The sequence below is a fragment of the Gavialis gangeticus genome, unplaced genomic scaffold, assembly GCF_001723915.1.
Source record: "Gavialis gangeticus isolate Ggan-Ray unplaced genomic scaffold, GavGan_comp1, whole genome shotgun sequence".
NCBI lineage: Eukaryota > Metazoa > Chordata > Crocodylia > Gavialidae > Gavialis > Gavialis gangeticus.
The window spans coordinates 64,794,719-64,820,627 of record NW_017729025.1 but is presented as its reverse complement, the minus strand read 5'-3'; the positions used below and the strand labels follow the sequence as shown (position 1 = coordinate 64,820,627).

Here is a 25,909-nt window from a genome sequence, read left to right as displayed (position 1 = left end):
CCGGGCCTTGACCCGAAGCGACGGGGGGGAAAGCCCCCAGCCTGGGGGGGAGGGGGTGAATGGTGGGGGCCCCGTGATGGCAGAAACACAGGGGACCCACTCTCCCCTGCTCGCTGCAGGCAGTGGCGACGGAGCAGATGGAGGGGGGGGCCAGGAGCATTGGCCCTGCCCCCCACTCCCTACAGCAACGGAGCAGATGGAGGGCACTGGCCCCGCCCCCCAGGCCCTGCTTCCTGCAGGTGGCAACCATGGAGTGAGGGGAGAAACAAGCCAGGACCCAGTGTGGGGTGGGGTGTGGAGGACTGGGGTTGAACAAGAAGCAGGGGTGGGACCAGACGCAGGGCTCCATCCCTGCCTCCCTCATAACACCAGAGACTGAGGGGTGGGAGTGGGGTCCCTGGCCCCTCAGCCCCCACTGTCATGGTGATGCGTCCCCACCACAGAGATTGGAGCAGGCTGCATGGGGCCAGAGGCAGATCCAGCAGACATGGTGGGTGCCCACGGGGCCAGAGGCAGAGCGGTGGCAGCACAGGGCTTTGGGTGGTGCCTCCCCCACCCCCACATCATTCTTGATGGGCAGTTGGCTAGTACCTATATAAAATTCAAGTGTATTCATCATGTATAAACCTACACCAGTGTGATTCTACTCTGATTTAGTTACCTTATGAAAAAGGTATAGTAATTGTACACTGTCATACTGTGTCTTCAGTTATAATTAATGTCCACAGACTAGCTCAGAGTTGCAGCTTGTATAAGCTGTTACCAGAGTAACATAACTTCATATGCTATTTTGTGCATTTAGACCTTGTGGTGAAGTAGTAAAGCTGATCAGATTTGAATTAATTTAATCACTCAGTATTGGGTTTCTCTAGTGGTGGTTTACTAAAGGGTAGGTTCAGTACCCTTTGTTCAGAAATTGTCTAAATCAGGGGTTCTCAACCTTTTTGGTACCAGGACCCATTTGTAAACATTGATGGCCTGTCCTGACCCAGGCCCCAGCCTCACAGTATGTGGGGCAGGGGATGGGTGTTGGGGGAGTGGGGTGGGGTGGGGCGTGTGGAGCTCCAAGCAGCCCCTTGCAGGCTAGAACTGCCAGCTTGCAAGGGAAAAGACAGTTTTCCATGTTTTTCTCCTTTAAAGGAGAATCCAATTTTATAGTTTGGTGAACCATTTCTAAACTTTGTTTGCAACCCTTTCATATATTTTTGCAACCCACTTTGGGGTCACGACCCATGGGCTGAGAAATGATGGTCTAAATGGATTAGATTCTATAGAAAATCCTGTTCTGACCTAGGCAGTCTTTTTTAATAACAGATGGTAAAGTTTTCTGGGGAGAATACGTCTCCTATGGTATGGTTAGGAAATGTCTCCAGTTTTAATATGTTAATTTTCTTCTTTGATTATTCCTCTATGAAAATATTTTACTGCTGTATATTTAAATGTAATGCATTTCATTCTATATCAGTTCTAATGTATACTGTTTATTCTTAAAATAGCAGTTTCTTAAAGTGATAAAATGTATATGCTTAAATGAGATCCTAAAAGGATTTCCTTTAAAAATTACCTTTGATGTTTGTTTAGTATTGGATTGAAAGGAATAAATGTATACAGGAAGCGGCATGTAAGCAGTTATCTGGACAATTCCCTAGCTTTGTTATTCTGTCCTTCCTATCTGACTGTATTAGATATAGGTGGCATTTTCTGAGGGAGAGGGATCCACTGGAGAATATACCTTAAGCTCTCTGAAATTAACATCTTAGAGCTACTCTGCTATTAGTGTTTAGAGCTTTGCTAGCTGCTTGGTTGCTGCCAAGGTTGTTCCTGCAGTGTTGCTTGATTAGAACTCTGCATGTACTCGTCTCAGTAAGAACAAATAAGGAATATCCTCTATTATTTACCAAACACCAGGATTACTGCAAAACTACAAGTAGCAATTCCTCTTCTGTGTTAATGTTCTCTACTGCTGCCTTGTGTGCAGTGTACTCTCACACCTCATTCCTAAACAGACATACCAGAGCAATGTGCACTCTCTGTCTCATGTTATACTTCCTATCTTGAATATTTATTCAGAATGCATATCTGGTATTTTGATTATGATTTGTCACATAAACGTAGTGATTGATTAAAGCAATTTACAGAGAAGCATTCATGGTGTTTCTGAGTGAGGGGAAAATACACAGAAGCACATGGCACTTAATTACATTGCTTTAACAATAAACGTCAAGTTAAACCTTTTCAAAAAAAGATGAATGCTATACTTAAGGAAAGTGCAATTACATTTCCACGGTTTGAAATGTTTTACACACTGTACATATTAGAGTAGGTTAGATATTAACATTTCTGTACATGCAAAGGCGCTGACAGCTATCTGGCATTACAAGGCAATTTTTGTGATCCCTGTCCACTTATTTGCTTGCAAAAGGTATTCCTTCCTTATAATGTGTCATTAATCTGAGCTCATTTAGTTGTATGCAAGCAACATTTGCATATAGACACATTTCTAAGAACTGATTGAGAACATGAGGACTAATGGCCATGATTTGGTAAAATGTTGCATATAAACAGGATTTGCATATAAATTAGTATTTTATATCACAGCTTGATTGTGTGTACCGTTTTAATAATGGCTAGGAAATAACAGTAGTGGATTTCAGTAAGCCACTTGTCTGATTTCATGTTCCAATTTCAAATTTAATTAAAACTTTCCTTTTTTTGAGATTTAATAACAGTAGACCTTAAACTTTTTCCTTGAAATGATATAAGTTGTGTCATAACAAACAGTCTATCTTATATTAAATGCAATATTGTTTTTGTTTAACAAAGGGATGTTGTATACTTAAACAAACAAACAAAACACCCTGCAGGAGATGAACAGAAAAGCAAATAAATTCCATGAGTCTCTCCTTGTGGAATTGCTTTTTCATGTTATCCTTCAGAGTGGAAAAGAATAATTGAAAAGCACCATGAAGGACCTTCAGACCTTTGTTGCCCAGTGCAACTCTTCTCCCAGTCTCATGGATCCTAGATCTCCCCTTATACTAATTTGGATGGGAAAGTTTCTGAGAACTCGAATAGCATGAATTTCTGAGGGCTCCTAACATGAGGGCATTCTGAAGAATAGGGTTTTCCATGTTTTTCTCTTCTCACCATCCATAACTTTCTGGGCATTGCTGTAGTATATTTTTCTAAGTCTTTGCAATACTTTCGTTGGTGAGCACAACAGTTTGACTCTGCTGGCAGCCACAGAGGGGATTGTTTCTGGCCATGGCAATAGCGAGGTCACAGTTGACACTTTTTGTTCATCTCAATTTTCCTGTTGGATGTGAGACTAGCTACCTCTGAACTCTGTAATGAGATGTTGTCCTCCCTTAGGTCTCTGCAAGTCCATAGAGGTATATAATGCCTCAATCGCTGTTATCTTCTCAACTTCCCAGCATGCTGAGGTGCATAGGAACTATAATTGAGTATTGATAGTTTAATAAACATGATTTTATCATGAATTCTGAAGAAAATTGTGAGAAAAGAGATTAACTGTCAGAAATTAAGCACAACACAATAATTTAATCACAGTACGTGTTAGCGGTATATTTTACAGTTGCCTAGCAATGAGGTTTTAGCATGAACTGAAGATTCCATCATTAACCTCTGTTTTCAAATGTTTACAACTTTATGATAAAAATATCCACCCGAAAAGGAATTAGTTTTAATATGATTTAGAAAAAACATGTAAATGCTACTTTGGTATTGGTGCTGTCTTATTGAGGACGCTTGAAAAAGAGAGATATGGTCACCTCATATTTTCTTTCTCTTGGTTATATAGATAAAATTACATTTTTGTTAATTTTTTTGTTTAATAACAAGAAACCTTTCAATAGATGTGCAGAGGTGCTTTATATTCCAAAGAATCCATATCCAGAAGCAAAGTCTGTATTTTCCTAGACAATCACTTCTGTGGTACCTATCTTCAAGAAAGGGAGGAAAGTGGATCCGGCTAACTATAGGCCCATTAGCCTGACTTCTGTCCTGGGGAAGATTTTAGAAAAGTTTATTAAAGAGGCCATCCTTAATGGACTGGCCGATGCCAACATCCTAAGGGATAGCCAGCATGGGTTTGTTGCGGGTAGGTCTTGCTTGACCAATCTCATTTCCTTCTACGACCAGGTGACCTATCACCTGGACAAGGGAGATGAGATTGATGTCATATATCTTGACTACAAAAAAGCCTTTGATCTGGTATCCCATGATCACCTCTTGGCGAAACTAGCCAACTGTTGCCTTGGGTCCACCATGATCCACTGTCTGGGAAACTGGCTCCATGGTTGGACCCAGAGGGTTGTAATTGATGGCAGTCACTCATCGTGGTGTCCTGTGACCAGTGGGGTCCCCCAAGGCTCTGTCCTTGGACCCATATTGTTCAACATCTTCATTAATGATGTGGACATTGGAGTCAGGAGTGGACTGGCCAAGTTCGCCGATGACGCCAAACTTTGGGGCAAAGCATCCATGCCAGGTGAAAGGACAGGCTCAGCAAATGGGTGGACGAGAACCTGATGGTGTTTAACACCGAAAAATGCAAGGTTCTCCACCTTGGGAAGAAAAACCTGCAGCATCCGTATAGGCTCGGCAGTGCTATGCTGGCTAGCACTACGGAAGAAAGAAACTTGGGGGTCATCATTGACCACAAGATGAACATGAGCCTGCAATGCGATTCTGCTGCTACTAAAGCGACCAAAACGGTGGCTTGCATCCATAGATGCTTCTCAAGCAAATCCTGGGACGTCGTTCTCCCCTTGTACTCGGCCTTGGTGAGGCTGCAGCTGGAGTATTGCATCCAGTTTTGGGCTCCACAATTCAAAAAGGATGTGGAAAAGCTTGAGAGAGTCCAGAGAAGAGCCACGCACATGATCAGAGGTCAGGAAAACAGACCTTACGATGACAGGCTGAGAGCCATGGGGCTCTTTAGCCTGGAAAAGCACAGGCTCAGGGGTGATCTGATGGCCACCTATAAGTTTATCAGGGGTGACCACCAGGATCTGGGGGAACGTTTGTTCACCAGAGCGCCCCAAGGGATGATGAGGTTGAACGGTCATAAACTGCTGCGAGACCGTTTCAGGCTGGACAGAAGGAAGACTTTCTTTACTGTCCGATGCCCCAAGGTCTGGAACAGTCTGCCATCGGAGGTGGTTCAAGCACCTACTCTAAACACTTTCAAGAGTAAATTGGATGTGTATCTTGCTGGGATCCTATGACCCCAGCTGACTTCCTGCCCTTTGGGCAAGGGGCTGGACTCGATGATTTTCCGAGGTCCCTTCCAGCCCTAATGTCTATGAAATCTATGATTATTGAAGCAGCAGTCATTTTGTGCACAGAACAATATTTAGGAGAGTATAACAGGATGATCTGTTCCTTCAAGGACAGCTGGGCCCAGGCCCTGGCCTGGAATCTTCCATCCCCTGTTGGAAGGTGTGGTCTTTGAAAGATAAGTGTTCCACAGGGGGATTCACAGTCAAGTTGGGAATGAACCCTATTCTAGTGAGTATAATGTACAGGAGGTGGAAAAATTACATGGAGTTAAGTCAGGGGAGACTATGAGATTGGAGAGATTTGGACAGGGACTGCCTGGAGCACAGCCTGAATCCTGATGACAGTTAGAAGACAGTTTAGACTATGGTAGAACCCTTGGAGAGGTCTCTGATCATCATTTCCCGTGGGGAGAGTATTATCAACACTAGAATAAGAGGCCCTGACAAGAAGAGGTAGGGAAACTTGTAGCTACAGGTAGCTGACAGTCCCATTTATTTGGACAATCGTTCCTAAATTGACACGAGGAAGGGAAGGCCAAAAATGATGTGCTCAGCGCAGGTCTGGGTAGTTTCTTAGAATTTTTGTTACCCCAGAGGGGCTAGAATTTTGCATCTTAACTAGAAGGTTAGTTGATCCATGCTGATGGCAGAGAATCATTGAAAACCTATGAGGGAAATAGGCAAGCTAATGCAGTGTCACACCATGAAGGAAGGGATATGCTTCAGGACTACATCTTGTTGCAGGAAAAAAAAGCAAAGAATAACTTTGCCAATTGAATATATAGCAGGAATTCTCAGGAGACAGAATATAATTGTTCCAGTGTAATTGGTCTGGGGAGTAAGACCAACAAATCCAACTCTTGCAAAACTGTTAGAATTCTTTTGAGGATCGAATTTGTTGCTTTCAGTAGTACAGTAGCATCCTATGTTGAGGCAGTAGTTCAATAATGATTCCAAGAAAAGTATGCCATGTATTGAATCACTGCAGGATATATATATTTTGGCTGCAATTATATATTCTATAGACTTCCTCCAAATAAATACCTTATTTTTTTGCATATAACCTGCAGCTTTACTGCCAAACCAACTAAGAAAAATTGGGGTACACATTACATGTGAGGAAAAGGCTCTCCATTGGTTCAAATACTTGGTGGCAAGTGGTGGGGGGAGACTGGTGGTAGCATTAATTGCCAGAGCTCTGGAAGCCATGGCAATAAATGCAGCCATTGCTTCTCCCCCCCGCATCTGCCATAAAATGTCTGGAACTATGGAGAGCCCCACCTTTCAGCAACATGCTGGACTAGGTTGGGGTGTGGGGATGGCCCAACCCTGCACATTGGCTCTGAAGCCACATACCGGATTAGACTGGCATGCTGAGTCTGGGACTGTCTGTTGGGTTGGACCTGGCACAGAGGTCCAGAGCCAATCCACAGGGTTGGACCTGCTGTGTGGCTCCCAGTGTTGCCATGGCTGGATTTGGCCCCTTCCCTGCTGTGCCACTCAGTTTCCAGTGCCACCTTGGCCAGATTGGACCTGGCTGTGCAGCCACCAGCCTTAGCGCAATGGTCTCCAGCCTTGGTTTATGGCCCTAAGCTCCAGAGACCCCAGATTTCAGGTTACTTACCTGTACTTCAAAGTAAGATATTATTTCCTTCTTGAGGCCTTGAAAAAATATGGTACATGCTATATTTGGGGACGTGGTGTATACGAGAAAACACAGTACGCATTAGCTCTAGATCTGTAGCTCATGAATTTTCTTAGGATGTTGTGTTGATGCAAATAACTCCTGCTTTTCTTCTAAGAAAATACAAGGGTAGTCTTTGCTTAGGTAATAACCTTCACTACCCTGCCCAATACAGTGTTATTTTTGTTTGTTTCTGACTTCCTATAGGGATCTGGGGATCACTGTAAAATCACTGTATTTACTCTTATAAACTTGATGTGATTACTGTTTCATGCTGCTCTTTTCTTTGTTCGCTACACTGTAGCATAATCAGATATTTGAGTTTAATTTCCAAGGACTGTTAGGTACTTGGCTTTCCTTAATAACATAATAATACCTTACTCTTAAATGTTAACTAATATATTAGGATTTTTACTCATCTGAAATAGGTTCATTTAGGCACAAAAGTAAGTTTACAAAAATATATTTTAAACCATAGTAGTTAAATCTGTATATAAAAATATGTACTCTTCAAGAATATGGTATGCAAAAGAAATATTTCGGGCTTGTAGTTTGCACATATTAAAAAGTGCTCTGAGGTATATGTGGCTGGATAGTACTCAGAAAAGTTCTCAGTGGCTGAGCAGTGCATGAGCAGTGGACTGTGCAGTCATTTAGTACTTGCCTAACCAAGTGCTAAATGACTGTGCAGTAACTGGTGTTACTGCACAATAGTGTCCCCCCCAAAGTTTTTTTTCTGATGCTACTGTGCAGTATACCGTCTTGTGTAGACATGGCCAGTGACATACAAAATACATTGCCAAGTTTACTTGCTTACTAGAGCACAAGATAGCTGATATAAAGTCTAGACATTGTAACTATTTATTTCAAAATCTATAATATTTTTCAAAGCATTCTTTGGGTGTATTTGTTATTTTTTTTAATGTATCCATGTTTAAAAAAATCTTAAATCTTTAAATATGTTTATTTGTGCTTCTCAATTGCTATTCTTCACTTCCTGTTAGACGTTTCTTATGCTGCACAGCCAATACCCACATAATTCTTTTTTCATGTGGAAAGCATGAAGAAAAACCATTAAGTTATTTTTTGCGCTGGCAGCATCCTGAGGGGGAACATGGTGCTTCTTTTAGTCAAGATTGTTTAAATTCTCTTTTCAGCCTTTGAATAACTGGAGAACACATGTATCTTAACATTTCTATCTAGTCTTGATTATCATCTGTTATGAAGAATTTTGTCTTGTTTTTTTAATTTCAAAACCATGTATATTTAAGCTTTGCATAGTCAGTATTATATATGGAGATATGCTAGCTTAGTCCTGGAGACCTTACTTCATGATTTCTAGAAAATGTCTGTCTAAGAAACTTGGACTTTTACTTAGTTGTGAACTGCCCAATAACTTTTTTTATGGTAGTCTTCTTTTACCTTTTAATTTATCACGCCGCATCTGACCCCGTGGGCCCCCCACTACTCCAGGGCGGCCCCATGTGTGCCCCCATCCCTTGCACAGCTGCTGACACCCAGCGGCACACAACATGCCCCTCTCCCTGCCTCTCCTCCCTCCCTCCCCGCCACTTTCTCCTCTCTGCCGGCTGTTGTTGAGGCTGGGTGGTGGCAGCAGCAGGTGGGGGGGGGCAGGGTGGTGCAGCGGCAGCGAGGGGGCTTTGCCACTGGAACCCCCTCTTCCCCGTCCCACTACCAAGTCCCCCCTGAGCCTACACTTCTCCAGGCTGAAGAGTCCCATGCCTCTTCAGGGTGGCCAGGATCTGAAACCAGCTTCTAAGGGAAGTGGTGCTGGCTCCACTTAGGGGTCTTTAAAAGGAGGCTCGATAACTACCTAACTGGGGTCATATGAGCTTAACTTAGTGGTGGTCATATGAGCCCAGTATTCATTCCTGCCCAGGGCAGGGGGTTGGACTTGATGATCTGCTCAGGTCCCCTCCGACCCTACGTCTATGAATCACCTCAAAACCCTTGCCCCTACTGCCTTCTGGGTATTCCTTGGTTGGAAAAAAGGCTAAGGGTCATGTCCTCATCCTCACTGAGGCATTAGGCAGTCAGCAGCAGCTTTAATCTGTTGCTCTCTGGCAGAAGTTACAACTATTGAGGCACTGAATGTCTAGACTTGATCTGGCCTTTGGACTCTGGTCTAAATGTAGAATGGTAGGTCTAGGGCAACCTCCACTCCTCCATACTCTTGCTTAGGTGTACATGCTGAAAGTCTTGGCATGATCTATACTAGCCAAAATGATAAATTGACTTGTGTTCTGCAGCATTTGGACACTAGCCCCTGGGTTCGATTTGGACTCTGATTTATGGAAAAGGACACTACTAAACTATAAAGTGGTTAGACTTGGAATTGACGTTGCTGCGTTATCAGAAACTCGGCTCTCAGATATAGGTTCTATCCAAGAGAAAGATTACACCATATTCTGGCATGGGAAGCCAGCAGGAAAAAGAGAGAGCAGTGAGTAAGCTTTGCTGTTAGGAATAGCTTAGTGTCTTTCTCTGAAAGCCTCATTGCTATATCTGTTCAGCTCATGACACTTAGCATGCATACACAGAATAACTTCATTGCTTTGTTTAGCGTCTGTGTGCCTACCCTTCAAGCTAGTGACAAAGACAAGAATGTTTTCTACCAATGACTTGAAGAAGAGATTGACAAATGAGACCATTATAATACTTGGCGTCTTCAGTGCAAGAGTTGGATGTAGTTTTAAGAATTGGTCTGGTATTCTGGGCAAACATGGAATTGGTAAAATGAATGAAAATGATTAGCAAGTGTTAGAATGTTGTGCAAGTCAAAATCTATGTGTTACCACCACCTGCTTTGCTGGGAAAGTCACAAGAAAGACATTGTAGAAACATTCAAGATCAGGGCACTGACACCAATTAGATCTAGTACTGACCAGGTGTAACCACCAGTAAGAAATCCTGTGCATGATGAGGTCTTATCATGGTGCCTTAGTCTGCTTCACAGTCAGAATCAATGTCAAAAAGATCCACCATTGCACAACTACTAATCATCCTCCGGTAGACATCCGCCAAACTAAAGACACAGAAAAATGCAGGCTATTTAGTGAAGAAGTTGTGAAAGTAACTCAGCCATCAAGACTTGGAAAAACTTAAACTATCATGTACAATGCTGCTGTCCCAGCCTTTGGCAAAAAATGAAACAAATGCAGACTGGTTTGAAGAGTACTCTGAAACCCTTCTACTTTTACTTGAGAACAAGAGGACAGCATTAACCACCTGTAAGAAATCCCCCAACACCATAACCCTGGAAAATCTGAGAAAGGCTCAAAGAGAAATGCAAAAGGAGGCTAAGATGTGTGCCCAAAACTTTTGGTTGAAACTCTGTGATGATATTCAGAAAGCAGCTGACACAAGTGATAGCTATAGAACGCATGACAGCATCAAATGAGCAGTTGATCCAGTCAAGAAGAAAACAGCTCTGCTGAAAGACTTAAACAAATATGTCGTTACTGATAAACAAAAACAACATGAGCATTGGATTGAATGCTATGGAATTCTATACTTCAGTGAGACTGAAATCAAATGCTAAGAGCTCAGAGGATTACCACAGTTCGAAGTTAGGATGGATTTACACAATGAACCTATATTAGAAGATTTGCAGAAAGCCATTAAATTGATTCCTAGGAACAAGACATCCAGTAAAGACAGCTTGCCTCCTGAAATCTACAAGTGTGCCAACAATGAATTACTTTGAAAGCTTAATGAAGTTATACTGCTCCACTGGAAAGAGGTAGCAGTACCAGAAGATTTCAAAGATGTTCAGTGTGTACAATTATACAAAAACAAAAGGAATAGAAGTGACTGTGACGACAGAGATATCATTGGAACAATTGTCACTTGTATCATGCTCCCTAGATTACAATTTCTAGGTGAAAGAATATATCCTGAAAGTCAATGCAGTTTTTGTCCAGGACACTGCACAATTGATTTTTCATCAAGCAACTGCAAGAGAAATGTAGACAAAAACAAATACCACCGTACATAGCCTTCATTGATCTGATGAAGGCCTTCAGTACAGTCAACAGACAGGGCCTTTTTACTCTTCTGAAGAAACTGGGTTGTTCCCCCAGCTGTTGAACATCATTTGCTCATTACATCAAAGTATAAAGGTAAATGTAGTGCATGAAAACAAAGGATCAAATGCCTTTGACATCAACAACGGGGTTAAAGAGGGGCGTGTCTTAGCCCCTCTGCTACTTTTAACATCTACTTTTCATTCCTGCTTCTTTATGCATTCAAGGATGGCAATGATAGCATTTATCTTCGAACCAGATTAGATGGAGGCTTGTTGAACAATCTTGACCTTCAGCTTGAACTAACAGAATCAGAAAGCAGCTAAGAATTGTGGGCTATTACAGAAACATGCATGGAATAACAGAAAACTATCAGCTAAGGTGAAGTTGTGAATCTACAAGACGTGTGTTCTTTCATCCCTGCTTTATGGTTCAGAAATGTGGACTACATATACTAGGCACATCAAGAGACTGAACAGGTTCACAAGATGTCTGCATAAGATCCTGAAAATAAATAAAGTGGGAAAATAAATACTAAACACAGAGGTATTGGAGCATGAAGGGCTGACACACTTAGAAACCACTATCAAGGAGAGGAGGTTGCAATAGATCGATCTGTTTACCAAGGTGCCCCTTTGAGTAACTAGAAACAATGGCCACAAACTGACAGAGAGCAAATTTAGACTAGATATAAGGAAGAGCTTCTTTACAGTAAGGGTTACCAGAATCTGGAACTGGCTTCCAAGTGAGGTGGTGCTCTCCCCTGCCTTGGAGGTCTTTAAGATGAGGCTGGACATGCACCTGGCTGGGGTCATCTGACTCCAAGACTTTTTCCTGCCCAGGGCAGGGGTTGGACTTGATGATCTATTGAGGTCCCTCCCAACCCTGAAAATCTATGAAATCTATGAAATTGTGTGAAGAGAATGGGAAGAGACCAGTGTCCCCAAGAATATTTTGTACAGTGAGATTCAAGATGGCTGTAGAAAGCAGGGTTGCTCTGTATGGTGGTACTATGATGTGTGCAAAATTATATGAAGTCATTCAACATCAATGTAGAAAGTCGGGAGGAGCACACAGAATCCTGCCTGATCTGAAGGGAACATCTGACACTGGGTGCAGCTCAACATAAAGGGCTTTGATCCAGCAGATGAAAGCAAAGAGAGAAAAGAAGAAAGCAGTGTGGTGTAAACTTGGTTTTCAATTCAAACAGTATTATAGAATCGTAGACAATAAGGGTCTGTGGTTGGAAGGCACCTCAGGACGTCATCTAATCCAACCTCCTGCTCAAAGCAGGACCATCCCCAACTATATCATCCCACCCAAAGTTTTGTCTATCCAGGTCTTAAAAACCTCCAAGGATGGAGATTCCATAACCTCTCTGGGTAACCTGTTCCAGCTCTTTACTACCCTCCTGGTGAGAGTTTTTCCTAGTATCTAACCTAAATTTCCCTTGCTACAAGGTGAGACCATTGCTTCTTGTTTTGTCATCTGCTGCCACTGAGAACAGTCTAGCTCCATCCTCTTTGGAACCAATCTTCAGGTAGTTGAAGGCTGCTATTAAATCAACTCTTAGTCTTCTCTTCTCCAGACTTAAATAAGACCAGTTCCCTCAGTGTCTCCTCAGAAGTCATGTGCGTCAGCCCCCTAACCATTGTCACTGTCCTCCACTGAACTCTCTCCAATTGTCCACATCCTTTCTGTAGTTGGGGACCCAAAACTGGACACACTGCTGCAGATGTGGCCTCACCAGTGCCAAATAGAGGGGAGTAATCACTTCCCTCAATCTGTTGGCAGTGCTCCTATTAATGTAGCACACTATGCTGTTAGCTGCCTTTACAACAAGGGCTCACTGCTAGGTCATATCCAACTTATTGTCTCCTGTAATCCCCAGGTCCTTTTTTTCAGAGCTGCTGCTTAGCTAGTCAGTACCCAGCATGTACCTGTGGATAGGATTGTTCCATCCTAAGTAAATGATTTTATACTCCTTATTGAACCTCATGAGATTTCTTTTGGTCCAATCCTCCAATTTGTTGAGGTCTCTCTGAACCTTAGCCCTACCCTACAGCGTATCTACTGCTTTCCCCAGCTTGGTGTCCCCTGCAAACTTGCTGAGGGTGCACTCCATCTCATCTTCCAGGTCATTGATGAAGCTATTGAACTTAACCAGTGCCAGGACCAACTCTTGGGACACTCCACTTGATAACAGCTGCCAGCCAGACAGTGAGCCATTGATTACTATTTGTTGAGCCTGACAATCCAGCCAGCTTTCTATCCACAGTACAGCCCATTCATCCAACCCATAATTCCTCAGCTGCTTACAAGAATGCTTTGGGAGATGGTATCAAAAGCTTTGCTAAAGACAAGGTATATTACGTCCACTGCTTTCCTCTCATCTGCAGAGCCAGTTTTCTCATCATAGAAGGCAGTCCGGTTGGTCAAGTGTGATTTGCCTTTGGTGAATTCATGCTGACTGTTCCTAATCACCTTCTTTTCCTCCAAGTGCTTGGAAATGGATTCTTTGAGGACCTGTTTCATGATTTTTCTGGGGACTGAGGTGAGGCTGACTGGTCTGTAGTTCCCTGGATCCTTCTTATACTCCTCCCTAGTTGTTTGTCCGATTTCCACTCCTTTTAATCTTCCTTTTTTGTGTTTGAACTACTGAAGAATTCCCTGATAAACCAAGATGGTCTTCTGCCAGACTTGCTAGTCTTCCTGTGCATTGGAATTTATTTTTTTTCTGCAATCTCAGTAATGTTTCTTTAAAATACAGCCAACTCTCCTGAATTCCATTCCCTGTTAGACTGTACTTCCAGAGGATCCTGCCCATCAGTTCCTCGAGTGAGCTGAAGTTTGCTTTTTTGAAGTCCAAGGTCCTTACTCTGCTGCTCTTCTTCCTTCCTTTCCTCAGGCTTCTGAACTCAGTTATCTTGTGGTCACAGCTGCTGGAGTTGCCATCCACTTTTACCTTCCCCACCAGTTCTTCCATTTGTGAGCAGCAGATCAAGAAGAGCACAACCCCTAGTTGGTCTCTCCAACACTTGCACCAGGAAGTTGTCCTCAACCCTCTCCAAAAACTTCCTGGATTGTCTGTGCACTGCTGTATTGCCCTCCCAGCAGATGTCAGAGGATTGAAGTCCCTTACGATAACCAGGGGATGTGATAGGGGAACTTCCACTAGCTGTTTGAAGAAAGCCTCATCTACCTCATCCTCCTGGTTTGGTGGTACATAGCAGACTCCCATCACTAAATCACCGTTGTTTGTTTGACCGTGACCCAGAGTTTCACCAGGCCTATTTCCAGTTTTAGACTGGAGTTCTGTGCAATCATAGAGCTCTTTTACATAAAGACAACATATGAATCTGTGAAACTTATAATAAGCTGTGCTGTGTTGCCTTCAAATTGGGCTTATCAGCCACAAATGGATTCATCAGGCATATGACTAGACCTCTTATGTGTACACCATGATCCAGAGGATGTCTTACTATTACCTTAATAATGGGTTACTTTTTAATTAGGCAGTAGAACAATTCTAATACTTGATGTGTGCTAGGATAAATATTTTATATTGGTCACAGTAATTATAAACAAAAGAACTGGCATTCTCAGACACCAAATGTCATTCTTATTTAGCTTTTAATTGCTAAAAGGAAATAAACCAGAACCAAAGAAGAAATTGTCTAGAGTAGAGGGTATCTGTATACAATAATTATCTTCAGATTGTTTTCCTGCTCTGAAAAGCCTCAAATAAAGTTTTTCTATATGGCTGAAATCTCTGTATGTTAGGTAAAACAACTTGGATTCTCTAAACAGTCTTCTGTCAGTGAAGGGAAAATGTGGTGTTCACGTGCCAAAAATTTGGGAATTGGGAAAATTCGTGGTAGAGAAAGAAGAGCAGGTAGAAATTGGTAACAAGTCTATGAGGCTGTGGGAGTATGGTGAGAAGAGAAAAGGAATGCAGGGCTCATACTAGAAGAATTGATGTTGAGATAGCCAGATTAGAGGGATGTGCTTAAGGACCTACCCAAGTTGCAATGTCACACATTTTGCAAAATCCAGTGTTTCCATCAAAGGTGGGCAATGCCTGAAAAATCTGCAAAACCTGCGGAAGAAGAAAAGGAAAACTTACTAAAAATAAAATGCTGGCTTGAATTCAGTAGGTCTCTAGGTATGGTAGAGAATGGATGATGGGTGAGGGGGAGTCTTGTCACCCCAAGTTCTCCTTCATGTATTAACATGATTTAGGAGGTTGAAGCCCCTGTTCCTGCTACACCATGAATGATTTATGATCTGAGGATCCCCTTTTCCTTGGACAAAATCTAAGCTTCTCTCTTTGACCTACCTCACAAACTGGAGTGGTCCTGTTCCTCATTGGATTATTTTAAAACCACACTCTGTGAATGCATGACCTACAATTTGGGAACCTGAGTCCTTCTCCCTGGACTTTCCTCTGTGAGCTTGCATTAAGTAGTCAATATGGTGAGGAGGTAAGAATGTGCATATGGCAAGATCGTGAGCATAGAGGAAGGATAAAAACCCCTGAGATTAAAGAAGCAGTTTACACTTCTCAGTACTGTAATTTCAGACTGTTTTTCTCCTTCAGGTGTTTGCCTTTAGCTGAGAATATTTATTGAGATGAATGGGCCACTTCATACCTTTCTAAGGCTCCTGGGTTTCAGATAGCTTTAGCGTGTTCTTCCCAAATAACAGGCCCAGGTCTGGGTTAAGAATTTTGTATCTCCACACTCTTGTCATTTTCTCCCTCAAGCTGAGACGGATACTCCCCTCTGCCTTACTGCTTCCTCATCTCTGTGTGGCCTCTCCAGATTTACCAGGGCAATGGAGACAGAGAGGCAAGGAAGAGGGTGAAGCAGGGGTGTTTGGGTGAACTAGGCAGCTAAGTATTAGGGATAGGTTTGTTTTGGGTTCTTGGAGCAGTGGACATGCTGAAAGGAATTCTGGGGGTGCTGAAGCAGTAATTGGTTGAGCACTTGGAGCAGTGATGGGAATGCTGGAACAGTGCAGGAAAAGGTGGGATAGCAAGGAAGTTGTCAGAGCTGTGCAGTGGAGTGATGGGCATTCTCAGCTCTGTCCTTCCATAATCCCCACATCTGTGCATCAGTTCTTCAGTGAAAGGTGCTTATAGGTACCTCACAATATTTATTCTTGTGAGATGGGGGAATGTTGACATTTCCATTGTTAAAAAGAGAAAACTGAAAATAGAGAGACCAAGGCCCAGAGGAAGAAGAGGATAAGGTGATAGTGGTGCCACCATCCATGTTCTGCTTCTATAAAATATCTTGTAAAAGAACACGTGTGCGGGAACTGGAAGACATGGGTTCAGTGTTCTCCTCAGCTTGAAGACATTTAAACCCACATGCCCCACCTCCCAGGAGAGTGCCATAACCCCCAGGCAATACAGTCATGGTTGCCCAATAGTGTGTCTCAGATCTTAGAGTGGAGAAAGTCTCTAAACTGAAACCTCTGAAAACCAGGAGATAAAAAAATTAAGGTAATGCAAACCTTCTGAAAACAATCAGTTCTACGGTTGTCTTCTGATGTCTTACTTTGCAGTAATACACATGAACACTAGAATAAAGTTTGGCACCTTCTCTTTGCTAAGACAACACTGGTTTAGATTAAATGCAACAAATGGGAGCTAGCTTTACCTTCCTAGGATATTGTTTACCTACCTAGGATATTGTTTAACTAGTTTACCTAGTTAAACAATATCCTACTATGGACATGCTGCTTTAGACTTGCTAAACGCTAGAGCCCCTTAACCGTTGTCCTTACCAGGAATGCTCCTAATGTGCACGCAGCTTGTATTGGCAAAAGTGCAGTTTTGATAATGTAACTGTTTATTGTACAGGGGTCTAGATTGTAGCCGTGTTGGTCTAAGGACATAGGCAGACAAGGTTCTTTGGGTGAATCTGATATCTTTTATTAGACCAACTTAAATAGTTGGAAAAAAATTTTAAAGCAAACTTTCAGGTTGAAAAACCCTTTGTCAGGCTGAGGAAGCTTCAGTCGTTGGTGCGTGCTCTTCCCAGTCTAATAGTTGGTCTAATAAAAGATATCAGATTCACTCAAAGAACCTTGACTGTTTATTGTAGGGTTTTTTGACAGCCCAACTATTGTTGCTTAACAATCATTTCCCATCACACCCCTGGCCAACATAACTAGGCTGGCAGAAGTGTGTAGTGTCAAGCTGGCCTCAGCCTCAGAGCCCTATGCCATATGTCATTAGATAGCAGTTATATGAGTCTCTAGGCACTATTTGTGGGAATATTCCTCTTCTCCACTACCTACAAAACTGAACAGTTTATGTGTACTCTTTGTCACATTGCAGTAACAACATGTTACTGCCAAGTTGTTTCAACGAACCCTTCCACTATTCAATACGCATAAACTAGGAAGGCAGTTAGAATATATGAAGATAAATATTGGAATTCAAAGCTGGAGCATGATGCAAACAATGGCACTTCCTTACATCTAGTTATCATTAGGAACCTACCAAAATCATGATTTCACATTTTTTTTTGAGAATGTGAAATCAGGTGGGCCCCGTGAAAAATGACAGGCTCTGTGACTTTGATGGGTTTGCTGCTAAACTCACCCCCCAAAACAAAAAAAAACAAAACTTACTGGCAAGCAGAGAAAAGGGTTGGAAGCCCTGTAGTCCTGAAGCGCCAGATGTGAGGTGTGGGGAAGGGCAAGTCAGAGGCTGAGTCTGTGACAGGAGCCAGTCAGGGTTTTGGCACCCTGCAGCATGCTGCAGCCTGAGGAGGATTCAGCATGAGCACTGAGAAGAAATCCTCCAAGAGAACAAAATACATTTCAGCACTTGGCCACGTAAGGCAGTATCCTGCAGGGACCTTGCACGCAGATGGAGGCAAAGTGTTCTGTACCGCTTGCAATGTTACTCTGGATGTGTCGAGGAAAACCAGCATAGATTGACACTTAGGCTGCTTGCTGACATTAAAAAAACAAACAAATAAACAGTGCTTTACTTTAAACTTGGCACGTTCCTGCACTGAGCCCTGCACTAGCCCAGAAGAGGCAGTGCCAACCTGGCTCTGCAGTGTCTGTAATGATTGAGGGCTTTAGTGGGGATTTTTGGGGGCAGTTTTATCTGACAGCTGATTGAATCAGCTTTAACTAAAAGCATACAAAACCCCTCTAAAGTGCCCGATCTTTACAGATGCTGCAGAGCTGGGTTGAAGTAACATGCTGCTGCTTCCAGTAAAGTGTGATTTTGTTGGGTTTTTTTTTAACATCCGCTAGCAGCCTTAGAATCTGATGTGCACATGACAGCAAAAGGCTGTTGCAGAGGCTAAAATTTGGAGCAAGAAACAAGTGACCATGTCTTCGCTTTTTAAAAGGACCATGGAAAGCAGTTTGGCAAGGCAAGAGGTAGCATTTTCCCTTATAGAGGCTTTCGCAGTGGCGAACATCATACTGGAGAAACTTGATCACCCAAAGTTAAGGACTGCTTGTACTAAATCATGCCAAATGTTGGCAGTTTTCTGTGTGTCAACAGGTTTTGCCAACATTATCTCCCTGTGGTGATTGCTTTGCATGTACAGTCTACAAAATCTGCATTGGCAGAGTATGAATCCTTCTCTATTGTGGCTGATGAAGCCACTGACCCTCAAGATAATTATGTGCTGAACATTTTATTTGTACCAAGGAGCTGAACAGACCAGACTTAAAATTTAACAAGATCTCAGCATTCCTGTTCGACAATGCCATGTACATGTGTAAGGCTGTAACAGGGAACCCTTGCCCTGTAACTGGAAAGTGTCATGGCCTATTTAAGGGCAGGGTCTTTGTAGCACAGGCACAGACAGCCAGTTGAGTGGAGGTTAAGGAGCAGTCTTGTGTTCAAGTCGGCTGACAGAGGAGTCTCATGACCAGAAGGGGGCAGGGCTTTAGGAGTATAAAAGGCAGATGCAGAGCCAGAGCAGGGGAGTGAGACTGGCTGTTACTGATGACTGCTGGGCAGGGAGCTAGGAGAAAGCAACCCAAGGGCTGTGATTCACATCCTGGAAGAAGGATGGTAGGCAGCTAGTGGGCTGGGTGTTTGTGTTGCTGCTAGAGGGTGTAAATTTATGTTTGTGTTTTAACTGGTGATTTGGGTGTGACTGTAAAGGGAAACTTGGAGATCCCATTAGCGCCCTAGCAGCATGTGATTGCCTTGATCCCTGCTAAGTGCAGGCTCAAGGCATAGTCACAGGGCCCAGATAAGGGCAGAGCTTGGGGCTGCAGCACAGAAGTCGGGTCTAGAACAGCGGTCTTGCATAAGGAACCAGCCAGAGTAGAGGGCTGGAAGCTGGGAAGGCTGGAGCCCCAACAAGGGAATAAAGACTTGAGGTGGCCTTGTGATTTGGGGACAAGTGTCCCACCTGATTGGTGACCTAAAACACCTGCAAGGCATGAGGTGTGTGGGTGAATGAAGCCACACAATAAGCCCTTAAGACAATTAAGGTCAAGAGAGTTGATCACTGGAGAGGAGAGAGCTTCTTAGGCTTACCAGTCTCTGAGGGAAGTCTCTATTTAATGACATTTTTATCAAGACATTTTATCATGTAAGAAGGCAAGGGGGAGACCTTGAGAGCCAGGGTAGAGAGATAGTTTAGCAGGGATGAGGGGTACCTGCAGGGGGCATAACAACGGCTCTCAGGCACCTAACCTGTTCCAAAGGCTTTCTCTGATGTTCTCCAAGGAATGCTGACCAGTGCAGTTCATGTCACCTGCAATGCACACCTTCAGTTTTTAGTAAGTGACACCTGACATATGCAGTTCCCTGATGTGGATAGCCTGGTATCCTCCTTCAAGGAAGCCTTCAAGTGCTGTCCAGGCCATAAGGTCCAGTATAGGGAATCTGTCACCCATTGAAGTGGGAACTTGCATGGCACTGTGTCGTTGTCACCAGAACCTGTGCTCAGAAAGCAAGGTTCAGCATGGTTTGTTACCATACCAAGCATATGCAGCACTACCAGCAATTTGTGAGCAAGAATGTGGAAATCACACCCAGCACACAGTGCATGCTTAAGCTTCAGTCATTTAGGGCAAGGCAACATTCAGTTTCAAATAACGTTTGTGGCTGAAAATGCTGCCCAGTTCATGCACACAAGCTGATGAATTTGATAAATTGGGTCAGAGACAGGGCATCACAGGAACTTCAGGCTGTCTGTGTGAAAACCAGTGTAAATGAGAACTCTTTCAGGTAATAGCTGTGAAGCTGAACCAGTACTACAGGTATGGCTTGTCACTGCCACCACGATTCAGACAACCATCTGCCTCATTCCTTAATGCTGTTCGCATTTTGGACCCCAACCAGGTGCCTGTTTTAACTTGTGACTCTCAGCTACTGAAATCAGTTCCTGGATGGCAAAAAGAGCATGATAATGAATGTGCTGCTTACATTAACTTTGTCAAAGAGTGCCAGATGCCTTTGCCTGGGTCTGCGGCTGTATTTTGGGATTCTGTCTGCGGCTGGTTTCCACATCTCTATGCCCTGGCAAGACGCCGCCTCATCATTCCAATAAACTCAGTGGACTCTGAGCATGCCATCTTAGTGTATGGACATGTGTTCACCCCACAGAGACAGAGAATGTCTGCAGCTACTCTCACCTGATGTCACATGCTGGTGTTTAATAGAATGAATTGCCTGTCTCAGGGTTAGCATTGAGTATAAACTCCTTTTTACAGTACCCTCTAATAAAGTGTATAGCGAAGGTATTAGTTACAATTCATGCTGTGTATAGCTTTAATTTCATTGCACAATTCAATTTAGAGTTTAATTAAATGCTTAGATTGTTTAATAATGCATCAGTTAATGGCTTTCATGGGCTTAATCCCTTGATTAAGCCCAAAGAAGCCATTAAGGGAAACATTATTAAGCCACGGTTTTGGGCCATTTGGCAATCTGTGGGGAGGGGCAGGACTGCTGGGGTCCCTTGACCAATCAGAGGTGGGGGGCCCCACTGCAATCAGCCCATGAAAATGGTGACTGGACGCCATTTGCATACAAAATTGGGCAGCCGTGTCCTTGCGTTTAGTAGACCCCTAGTTATTGTGGCCCACCCATTAGGTTCTTTTACAAAAGCAGTCCTGTTATCTGTAGCATTATCTGGGGGACAAGTTAAGGTTGTCACACGGGAGTAGCATATTGTTAAAATTTTTATCTACTGGCTTTCAACCTGGTTTTCAGGTTAAATTTAGCTATTCTTCATATTCCATAAGAACACTAGGCACCACTGAACAACCTTAACTCTGCACTGGTGCAATTCTGTGCCATCCCAGTGTTAAGTTTCTTTAGGTATAGCTACATCCTTGGGAAGCTTTTAGGTAAAAGATACTTTTACTTTACATCATATAGATAATACCAAATAACAACAGCACATTCTGGTTTGAACCCAGTATTTTAATGGGGCACTAGGTAGGTGGAAGGTACCAGTCTAAACTTACTACTTTATGCCTTATATACATAGTGGTTGTATATAATGATCTTTTGATTTTGTTAATAAATATTTTACTCCTCTCTTTTTCCTTGAATAAAAATTCAGTACTGATTGCTCTTTATACATGAGTAACTGCAATAGCAAACCAGAAAAAGGAGATTTACATATAGTTTCAAGTATCAAAGTGCAAACAGTGATAAAAAATGCTTTACAAGTTAATGGAAAATATTCCTAAATAGTACTGATTATATAAGAAGGACTAGATTAAGGTTTACATAAACGCAGGTTAGAATAAGGTATTACATCAGTATTTCTGATGTAAAAGTTGTACATTAATGAGACTTTTGCTACATTTTGTGGGAAAGAGGTCTGAGAAGATTATTCTTCATAGCTAAGTTATGCTCATAACTTTTGAGTAGTCTACAGATTTGCAAATTGTTTAGAAAAAAACCTGTCCTTGTTACTTGATGAAGTCAAGACTAAAAAGGAGTCACCGTATCAGTCTCCTGAGATGTACCACTGGTTTCCCTGTTGTATAGTATACCATGCTAATTTTAAGCTATGTTTCCAAAGAGGTACCTATCTTTTTTTTTAAATGTATTTCCATTTTTTTTAGGTAGAGTGGGGCCAACTGGATTATCTAGTAATTGACATGCCACCTGGAACAGGAGATGTACAGTTATCAGTCTCTCAGAATATTCCAATTGCAGGTACATTTTTGCTTGCCTTTTTCAAAAATGTAAAGTCATTTTAATTATTTGTAGCTATAGAAAAATCTTTTAGAAAGTAACAGTAAAAATGCTAGAAGAGTTTAATAATATAATATGAAATGGTTAGAATCAGTGGACTGGAAGGGACCTGTAAGATCATCAGGTCCAGTCCCCTGCCATAGGCAGGAGGTTAATGAGCTCAAACTAGCTCAGCAACCTGTTTATCCAGCCTCCTCTTGAACATCCCCAAGGTTGGCAACTGCACTACCTCTGCCAGGAGTGTGTTCCAGGTTCTCGTTACCCTTAGGGAGAAGTTCTTGCTTATGTCCAGCTGTGATCACTGGGATCTTATGGGTAACGTGGCCTGTCAGGTATGTAGCCCCTCCCCTCAACTCGCCTGCCATGACTTTGATGTTGAGCTATCTAGAGAGGGGGTTCAGTGGAGATCTTTTTGGAAGGGCTCCCTGACAATGGTGGTACTCATGATCATTCAGTGCGATGTTCCACGGGGCTCCACCTTCCCTACACCCTGCCCACTCGCCAACCGGATAGGTGATGGTGCGATGGTTGTTTTGCCCCCATGGGGCTTGCTCACCGCCTGCTTCAGGTGGGGCTACCCACGTCCCAGTAGGCTCAGTCGGCTCTTATACTTCCGGCCGTGATGCCTCAACCTTCTCTCTCTCTTTAGCTCTTTGATTTTCTTTTTCCCTTTTTTCCTTTTTTTCTATTTTGGATTACTTTAGAAGAAATATTCTCCTGGGGAGAGGAGGGATGTGGAGTTGCCTCCTTTTCCCCAGCCTCCTACAGGGGGTTCAAAAGCTGCCCCTTCTCTGCCTCCTGCAGAGAGCTCAGACGCTCCCCTTGGTCTGCCTTCCACAGGGAGCTCTAGTGCTTCCCCTGCTCTGCCTCCTACAGGGGGCCTAAGTGCTCCCTCTGGTCTGCCTCTGGCAGGGGGCTCAAAGATTTCCTCTGCTCTGCTTGCCAGTGCTGTTCTGGCTGTGCCGCTCCTCTTCCCTGCAAGAGCCTCAGCGCCTCTGGTGTGCTGCTCGCCTTCTCTCTCTCCCTCCGGCTGCCCCCCTCTGCAGGGACTGCCGGGGCTTTTAAACTCCTGCGCGGCGGCCAGTACAGCTGGGGAACAGCTGATTAAACAGCCAGCGTAACGCTGGCTGACACAGCTGCGGCTGCAGTCCCGGTTCCTGCGCTGCCAGGCTGGCGGGGGGTAAGTTTTCCCCATGGGGGGTTTTGGGACCCTTGGAGCTCGCCTCCACCCCTTTGAAGCCCTGTGAAGGTGCATTGCCACCGCACCAGCCTAAATGGTGATGATGATTACAGGTATGTAGCCCCTCCCCTCAACTTGCCTGCCACAACTTTGATGTTGAGCTATCTAGAGAGGGAGTTCAGTGGAGAGTATGTTAAGACTGCTGTTTGTATAGTTTTATAGTTTCATAGTCCGACCCTACAAACTATGAAACTATACAAACAGCAGTCTTAACATACCACTAATATAAAATGCATTTTTTCTGGAGCAGCAGTCAGAAAGATATAAAAGTTGAACAAATCAGTCTTTGGGGGAAAAAAGCAAATGTATTAAAAATTAATAGAGGTTATTGTTAATATTGGAAAATATATTCCCTACCTCTGGTCCATGCTGCATATGAATGATTACAGTTTGTCTTTATGATTTTGTTTTAGTTATAGGTCAGGTAATCCTTTAAGACAGTGATCCTCAACCTTTGATACCTCACATACCCCCTGCCTATCGATGTGGTAAAAGCAAAACTGGAAGTCCCACTGTGGCACTTCAGTTTCACTGCCATGAGCTGAGTCCCACTTCTTCTACTATGGCCCAGGGCCTCCCTCCCTTTCCCCTGGCACACTGATGCTGGGGAGTGAAACCCTGCCACACTGGACATGGCAGGAGGGGTGGCAGCCAGAGCTTGCAGCCCAAGCAGGTGAAGACCAAAATGCAGCACCTGTGTTCCCTCTGCCCATGTCTTGTGTACCCCCAGCAGTACGTGTACCGCAGGCTGAGAAACACTGGTTTAAAACACAGAATTAGATCAGACGAACTATACAATATTTTAACTTACTGTCCCAGCTGCCTGCGGAGGGTTCAGGATTGAGAGTGTTGTTGGGGGTAGAAAGGTAAGAAAGGTTTATTGACTTAACAAAAACACAACTAAGCGTAGTATACTAAGAGAGATAATTACAGGTGATAATAATTTGTGTCAGCAACTTATTGGCAGTCCCCTCTGATGCCTGATGTACGACAAGTTTCTCTTTCCACAAAGCTTAGCGAAGTCAGGCATCCCCGATCAGTGTTGTCCGAGAGGTACCGGGAAGGACCCTGGTATTCAGTCCTTGGGCTCCTTGAGATCTGTGGGCCCACTGAATCCAGGCCAGCGGCTAATCTGTAGTTCCTTTCACAGAGCTGTATCTTCCTTCTAAATGATTTCCGGATGTGCCAGCCAATTTATAACTTCTGAGCTATGTGGATAACTTACAATCATTCAGATTCTTTTTACTTCAACTGTCCTTAGACTGACCAATAGGATTACAAGCCTTGCATTCTTCTGATAAGGTTAATTTTAACTATGCCACAGGGCCTACCATTACTTCTATAAGGCTTTGCTAAATTTACTAGGCTTTACTACATCTTAGACTTTAATTAGGCTCTTAGCAACAACATATAGCTTAATAGCTGAACAAATGACAGAAAAACACTTGGTCTAATCTTCATCAAGCACACAGCTGTCACAACTAATGGACAGCTGAAAACTGTCTGTCACAACTAATGGATCCTTTTTTGGTATTAGGAATTTTAATTGCATCAAAAAATTTTAAATCTTGGTTTCTTGATCTTGCAATGTATTGTGTTCCCTCAAATTCTATTGATGCCTATGGGAGTTGAAGATGTGGCCTCTGAAATGTTGCACAGTACCTCATGGAAGCCTATAAGAAGGCTTCTAATGAGTTGAAGTGGGTTTTCCTATCTGATATGCTTCTGCAGAAACTGTTATCAACAGTAAAAGAATGAATATTAGGAATTTGGTAGTGAAAAGAGAAACTGGAATTTTGAACCTTAAGTAATGTATCCAGAAATATACAACTAATCTAAATATTGCCATTGATGAAGAGTAATTGATGGAGCAGTTGCTTTAATTTTTTTTCTGACCTGTGGTAAATATGTTGATATACAAAAAGGTAATATATTCAGGCATATGGTAGTGGCACTGATGTGTTCTGGGATGGGCCTGAAGATGCTCCACTCACCTGGTCCTGAACACATGCTTCACACCTGGAAGAAGGCTGAGGACTATACTGTCTAGGATGTCTGTCTGAGGCTGTTTTTTAGATCTCTGTTTCCACTGGGACCCTTAAGTTTCAACCCAGTCAAGACTGCTGCTTTGGTATAGATCAGGGACTAGCAACCTACAGCCCATAGGCCATGGGACTGGGGAGTCATGTGTGATGTTTTGGTGATAGGGCTTCACCCATGCAGTAGCTCAGGCTTGTCCAACATACGGCCCGTGGGACGCCATACGGCCTGCCAAGGCGTTTTCTGTGGCCCGCGATGCTGCAACGGAAAACCCCCTGTCCCTCCTAATGGCTAATTCCTAATGTCTGCTGAAGGGCTGGGAAAGGGACAAGGTTCCTACATGCACTGCATCAGTGTGGCTTGGCCCAGCCGGGTCCCTCG

At 43.3% G+C, this 25,909-nt stretch overlaps 1 protein-coding gene across 2 annotated transcripts in view; it reads left to right on the top strand.

Annotated features, from left to right (window-relative positions):
- Positions 1–25,909, top strand: part of NUBPL (nucleotide binding protein like) — a 286,398-nt gene that overhangs the window by 148,480 nt on the left and 112,009 nt on the right. For both annotated transcript variants that reach the window (XM_019518913.1, XM_019518914.1), the window contains exon 7: positions 22,116–22,209. In XM_019518913.1, coding sequence (XP_019374458.1) covers positions 22,116–22,209 — 94 coding nt within the window. The remainder of the gene's footprint in view (positions 1–22,115; positions 22,210–25,909) is intronic.